This window comes from Formica exsecta, unplaced genomic scaffold, assembly GCF_003651465.1.
Source record: "Formica exsecta isolate Colony F162 unplaced genomic scaffold, ASM365146v1 scaffold684, whole genome shotgun sequence".
In the NCBI taxonomy this organism is placed as follows: Eukaryota; Metazoa; Arthropoda; class Insecta; order Hymenoptera; family Formicidae; genus Formica; species Formica exsecta.
Genome location: NW_021853449.1, coordinates 67,478 through 74,363, shown reverse-complemented (window position 1 = coordinate 74,363; position 6,886 = coordinate 67,478). Strand labels below are relative to the sequence as shown.

Sequence of the window (6,886 nt, the reverse complement as noted above, 5' to 3'; positions counted from 1 at the left end):
AAAGGAAGACTTACATTTAGTTCTACAAAAGGGAATTTATATGTATGAATGGATGGACTCTTATGCTAAAATGTATGAGTTATATTTGCCTAGCAAAAGTAAAGAATGGTATTCAACTTTAAATGATGAAAATGTGAGTCCTTCTAAACTTAAATTTGCGCATAAAGTATATAGACATTTTAAATGTAAAACTGTAAAAGAATATCATAATTTATACTTGAAATTAGATACTGTTTTATTACATGATGTTTTTGACAATTTTAGAGAAAAATGTTATAAAGAATATGGGCTTGACCCTGTATATTATATATCTGCTCCGTATATATCTGCTCTGCATTTTGCTAATGATGCTTCATTAAAATACACTGGACAAACATTAGAATTATTATCAGATAGGGAAATGTATGAAACATATGAAGCTGGAATAAGAGGTGGAATATCAATGATTCCACATAGATATGCGCTAGCTAATAATTGTTACTTTTATGATAATAAAGTTGGAAAGACTGTAAACTATCCAAAGAAAAAGCAATAGAAAAAGGTATATATAACAGCAAAAAGCATGTTAGCTATATTTTATACTTGGATGCTAATAATTTATATGGGTATGCGCTTAGTCAACCCCTTCCTATAGGGGAATTTAAATATGAATATAAAAATAATTTCATTCTTGAGACAATTAAGAACTTGTCGTATTATGGAGAATATGGTTATACATTTCTCGTTGATTTGGATATCCTATTGGAATTACATGATCAATTTAAAAATTATCCAATGTTGCCTGAACATTATTCACCTAGTTATGATGAATTATCTAAATATCAAAAAGAATTGATATCTAAAGGAGTTGGTAAAATACCAACTGGTACTAAACTTATGTGCACGTTAAAATCAAAGAATAATTATTTAATTGATTACCAAATGTTGCAAGAATGTCTTAATCAAGGAATAATCTTAAAAGATATAAAAAAAGTAATATCATTTAGAGGAATATCTATGATTCCACACAGATATGCATTAGCTAATAATTGTTACTTTTATGATAATAAAATTGGAAAGACTGTTAAACTATCCAAAGAAAAAGCGATAGAAAAAGGTATATATAACAGTAAAAAGCATGTTAGCTATATTTTATACTTGGATGCTAATAATCTATATGGGTATGCGCTTAGTCAACCTCTTCCTATAGGAGAATTTAAATATGAAGATGTAAATGATTTCACTCTTGAGACAATTAAGAACTTGCCTTATTACGGAGAATATGGTTATACATTTCTCGTTGATTTGGATATCCCATTGGAATTGCATGATAAATTTAAAAATTATCCAATGTTACCCGAACATTATGTACCTAGTTATGATGAATTATCCGAATATCAAAAAGAAATGATATCTAAGGGAATAGGTAAAATACCAACTGGCGCTAAACTTATGTGCACGTTAAAATCAAAGAATAATTATTTAATTGATTATAGAATGTTACAAGAATGCTTTAATCAAGGAATAATCTTAAAAGATATAAAAAAAGTAATATCATTTAGACAAAAAGCGTGGTTGAAACCCTACATTGATTTAAATACAAAACTTAGATAAGAAGCCAAAAACGGATTTGAAAAGGACTTTTTTAAACTCATGAATAATTTGGTATACGGAAAACAAATGGAGCAGGTAAGAAACAGATGTCAAGTGGACTTGTTTAATTCATATAAAAATTTTGCAAAGTGTAAAAATTATAAAGATAGACAAATAATAGATGATGATAAAGTGCTTGTGTATCGAAAAAAGAAAGAAATAACATTAAATAAACCTATATATGGTGGGTTTGTTGTTTTAGAGTTATCAAAGTTATTGATGTATAAGTTTTATTATAATTTTTTGAAGAAGAATTATTGTGATAAAGCTAAATTGTTACAAACTGATACTGATTCATTTATTATTTATGTGGAAACAGATGATCTTTACATGGATATAAAAAACAACATACATTATTTTGATACGAGTGATTATAAAATCGATTGGATGCCACAAGTAAATAAAAAAGTAATCGGTTTATTCAAAGATGAATATCTTGGGATAGCTTTAAGAGAATGGGTTGGATTAAGGTCTAAAATGTATGCTTTTAGATACGATGAAACTGAAACAAAGTTTTGTAAAAATACTAAAAAGTTTATAACAGAAATGAAAGAGAAAAAAGTTTGCAAAGGAATAAAAAGATCAAATATAAGAAAAATGAAATTTGATATGTATAAAAACTGTTTGTTTGAAGGTAAAAACACAAATGAAACTGTATACAATATTACATCAAAAGAGTTGAAACTTTACACTGTTAAAACAAATAAAATAGCATTATCGGCATACGATGATAAAGTATATTTAAATAATAATTGTTGGGAGCCTTGCGTTTAATCCTACGCTCCTGAGCGCCTAGTTACTTTGGTAGGGCGTTGTAGTTCCGTTCCGGCAGTGTGTGCCAGTCGTGCATAGCAGTATTCTCGATTACACGTGCTAACCAATTCTTTTTCATTTGTGTTCTTTTTGATCTGTTTGTAATAAGTATTTTTTGGCTGAGTGCAATAAAAGAATTTATTTGGATTGTGTCATCTACACATCGCATCCATGATTTCACCTCCTGATCTGAATTGCGAGAAGTAAAATAGGCGGTCCGGGAGGTAAAACTTCTGCCGCCATAGTTCGAGCACGTGCAACGCACAAAATTCCAACGAACGCACGGCGCATCGAACAATAATATAGAAACGTCTCCTTTTGGTTATAAAAACCTTATGTGGAGGGATCAAGGGCGTCCTTCGGACTTAGTCTTTCAGACGCTTGACGTGAATTAAGGACTTGACCTGAATTGATATTTGGATTTATTACAAATAAATATTTTACCAGGATGGGTTATTATTAATTTTACAGGACTATACACTCTTAATTCATTATTATTTATTTGCAACAAATCTAAATATCGGTCCTTCCACAAAATTTGAATATACACACATATCAAGGGCGTCCTTCGGACTTAGCCTTTCTGGCGCTTGAACTAAGAGTGACTCCCTTCCGGTTTTCGCCTTTGAATACAATTTCTATACCCGACTCTATAACAGCATATTGTGGAATATCAAATATTTTACCAGGATGGGTTATTATTAATTTTACAGGACTATACACTCTTGTTTCATTATTATTCTTCTCAAATTCAAATTTGTTTATATCAAAAGCTAGCGGTACTTCTTCTATGAGATTTATTCTTTCTTCTTCTATGAGATTTTTTAAGTTTTGAATAGCAAATATACCTCGGATTAATAAACCTAGAATAATTTTACCCGGCTCTTTTTTAATAAGAGAAAGTCCTTCATTTTCAGAGTTTAACACCCTTGATCTTATTGGGTCAAATATTTTGTTCATATTGTAATTTCACAATTTTATCTTGATATTTTTCAAATAAAAGGTCTTGATGTGAACTATGTTTTGATGTCATTTATAAGATTTATTTTTTGCATTTTGGAGCTTTCAATTTGCTATCAAAATAATCGTTATATTTTACGTATGTAATCTTCATTTATCATTTTCATTTTCTTTTTGCTCGCGCATTGACTTTGTTTTTGTTGATTAGTAAGTTGAGTTACTATTTTTATATTATTATCATCATAAAAAATAATATTATCATTTTGTGTTACTTTTATTCCCTATTTTATTCCCTATCATTAACCTAGTTTTATTCCCTATCATTAACCTATCATTATTGTCTCTGTCACGCCAGACTCCAAACGTTTCATCATAAAGATGGTTTTTATATTTATTCCATAAAGGACCCCCTTCTTCTTTAATTCTTGGTGACACTGGAAAAGTTGATTTTTTAGGTGAATGGGTCGAGCGAATAGATGGTACCGCGTCCAAAGGGTGCTCGAAGGTCTCTTCAAATACTTCATCACTATCGTCAGTCTCTGTATAACCTTTAAGAATTTTTAATATTTCTTCAAGTTTAGTATCTTGATAAGGTCGTACATCGGTGGCATCCTTCGGACTTAGCATCCCTTGGACTAAGCGTCTTTCGGACTTAGCGTCCCTTGGACTATTTCTTTCAGGCGCTGATTTTAGACTCGAGTCCAGTTTATCAATCAATATGTTAATTTCTTTATTCGTTTCATCCAGTCTAGAAGTTATTGGTTTATTTTTTTCCTCTAAATCTATACTTTTTTTAGTATTTAAATTTCTTGCATTTTGAAATGTTTTTCTTAATTCATTTTGCTTCTTTTCTATTTCAGCCAGTTCTTGTGGAGTTGTACCCATTATTTCATATGTACTTTTAAATGATCTATTTCCAAAATTAAACCCCGTTTTCATGTTAAAAACCGGAGATTTGCATTCAAGAACCGGAGGTTTGTTAAGTGATTTTAACATCTTATGAGTACAGTCTGTATTTAAAATCTTATGTGTACAGGCTGTATCTAACGGTTTTGTATTTGACGACGACGACGACGGTGAAGCATTCGACAATTCTGAATCAGTATTTAACAGTTGTCCTTTGTCTGATATTTTACGCAAATTTCTTCCCATTTATAATAATAATAATAATTCATTATTTTTTTGAAAGAAATATTCATCATTTTTTTTTTATCAATTTCCAAAAATCCATATGGTTCTGACCAAGCTTTTTTACAGAACTTACAAAACTCTTCATACGTTAATTCAGAAGCCATTTCTTCATGTATTTTTATGAGATTATCTCCAAACTCATTAAAAATAAACCATAGATTTGAATTTTTTCTAATTATAGGGTTTATTTTAGTATATAAATGATATAATCCAAGAATACTAATTTTTATGCCTTTCTTCACAATAATATCTTATTATTTTACTTTGATCTTTCAACATTCTATCATCAAAAATTATTAAACTATTTAATGCACATTCTTCTACCGGTAAAATTTTTTCCCAATTACCCTCAAATAAATAATTAATATCATATTTAGCTTTTTCCAACTCTTTCTCTAATCCTACATAAGTAGGTTGGTCTATAGATGGACTATAAACATATAATTGTCTATATGGTAGCCATTTGTTTGCGACAAAGTTAGTAGATAAAAATGTTTTTCCATTACCCGATTCACCTAGAATTATACCACGTACTACATCTGGGAAGAATCCACCACCTCTTTTATATTTATCTATAAAATTAAAATGTTTCATTTTTAGGTTATGTTTAGACATTTATTAATAATAAATGGAAGAGTATTTTAAAAAACAAATGCATGTTTTACGTGAAAAAGATTTTATTAAAAATTTGAAATACTTTCCACGTAAAAAGTACTTAAAACAAATGAAGATAAATGGTTATTCTTCAATAACAAGGGACGCTAAGTCCGAAGGACGCCCTTGGTTGTTTTTGTAATTTTGTTGCTTTTATGAATGATTTTATAAGTGATTTTGATGTTTTTAGTTGATTTTAGTGGAGGGAAAAATCCGGCCCAGAATGTAACACTTTGTATACTACTAACGGAATATCGCTGGATCCATCCAAATTGGAAGCCGTATGAAATTTTCCGACGCCTAAGAAAGTAAAAGATATTCAAGCTTTCATAGGATTAGCCGGGTACTATAGAAAATTTATTGAAATTTTCTCGAAAATTGCGAAACCATTAACGAAGCTAACGGAAAAGGAAAACAAGATCAACCGATAGCATATGCCAGTCGAATACTATCAAAGGCCAAACAAAATTATAATACGACCGAAAAAGAACTATTAGCAATAGTATGGGCCGTTAAATATTTTCGACCGTACTTATACGGGACAAAATTTACAATAGTCACAGATCATAAATCGCTCGTATGGTTATTCAATATAACCGACCCTGGATCTCGATTAATTAGATGGAGATTGAAATTAGAAGAATACGACTATAAGATCATACGCAAGGCCGGGACAGCGAACAGAAACGCTGACGCGCTAAGTCGACACGTGGCGGATATCAACAACGTCAAGGAGGATAAGACCAACGACACGAAGATAACGCAAGAATACACGGAAGATGAGAAGCGACGTATTCTAATTTTGTCAGAAAAACAAATTATCGCGAAAAATTAAAGCACCGCTAATAATAACGGATACTGTCAATAAACCTTTTGAAAAATGTGCTTTAGACATCGTAGGTCCATTAACTATTACGAATAATGGAAACGAATACATTTTAACGTTTCAGGATAATTTAACAAAATTTAGTAAAGCAATTCCGATACCGAACCAAAAAGCCGCGACAATTGCAAAAGAATTCGCGACAAAAATAATTTTCGAGCACGGTATTCCAGAAAAAATATTAACGGATCAAGGAACAAATTTTTTAAGTGAAATATTTAAAAATACTTGCAAACTATTAAAACTCGAAAAGATTTTTCGTCAAACAACCGTGTATCATCCGGAAAGCAACGGAGCGTTAGAACGATCTCACCGGACTCTAGCCGAATACCTCCGACATTATATAAACGCCGATCAAACGGATTGGGACGAATGGATTCCCTATGCGATGTTTACATACAATACAACACCGCACACGGCGACAGGGTTCACACCCTTCGAATTAATTTACGGGCACCGAGCAACATTACCGACGACATTGTCGCAACCGCCTAAGCCCACGTATACATACGATGATTACGCGCAAGAATTGAAAGAAAAATTACGAGCCTCACAGCAAGTTGCAAAGGAGCATCTGAAGAACGAAAAAATAAAAACCAAAGAAAATTATGATAAAAAGACTAAAGAAATCAAACTCAAGGTAGGAGAAAAAGTCCTCTTGTACGACGAAACAGTTCGCCGAGGACGATCAAAGAAATTGGACTCCCTATGGACCGGACCCTACACGATAATCGAAAAAAATTCGGAAATGAA

The 6,886-nt window shown here is 31.3% G+C and overlaps 1 protein-coding gene across 1 annotated transcript; it reads left to right on the top strand.

Annotated features, from left to right (window-relative positions):
- The first annotated feature begins 325 nt into the window (after positions 1 to 325).
- LOC115243062 lies at positions 326 to 1,593 on the top strand. Its single transcript, XM_029819737.1, has 2 exons — positions 326 to 434; positions 989 to 1,593. Exons 1-2 carry the CDS (start codon positions 401 to 403, stop codon positions 1,591 to 1,593), a joined length of 639 nt encoding a protein of 212 aa, XP_029675597.1. The 5' UTR covers positions 326 to 400.
- The last annotated feature ends 5,293 nt before the right edge of the window (positions 1,594 to 6,886 follow it).

Coding starts and splice junctions, on each gene's coding strand:
- LOC115243062 (XM_029819737.1), top strand. CDS start 401: ATGTATGAAACATATGAAGCTGGAATAAGAGGTG. Junction 435..988: donor TGAAGCTGGAATAAGAGGTG/GAATATCAATGA, acceptor TATCATTTAGAG/GAATATCTATGATTCCACAC.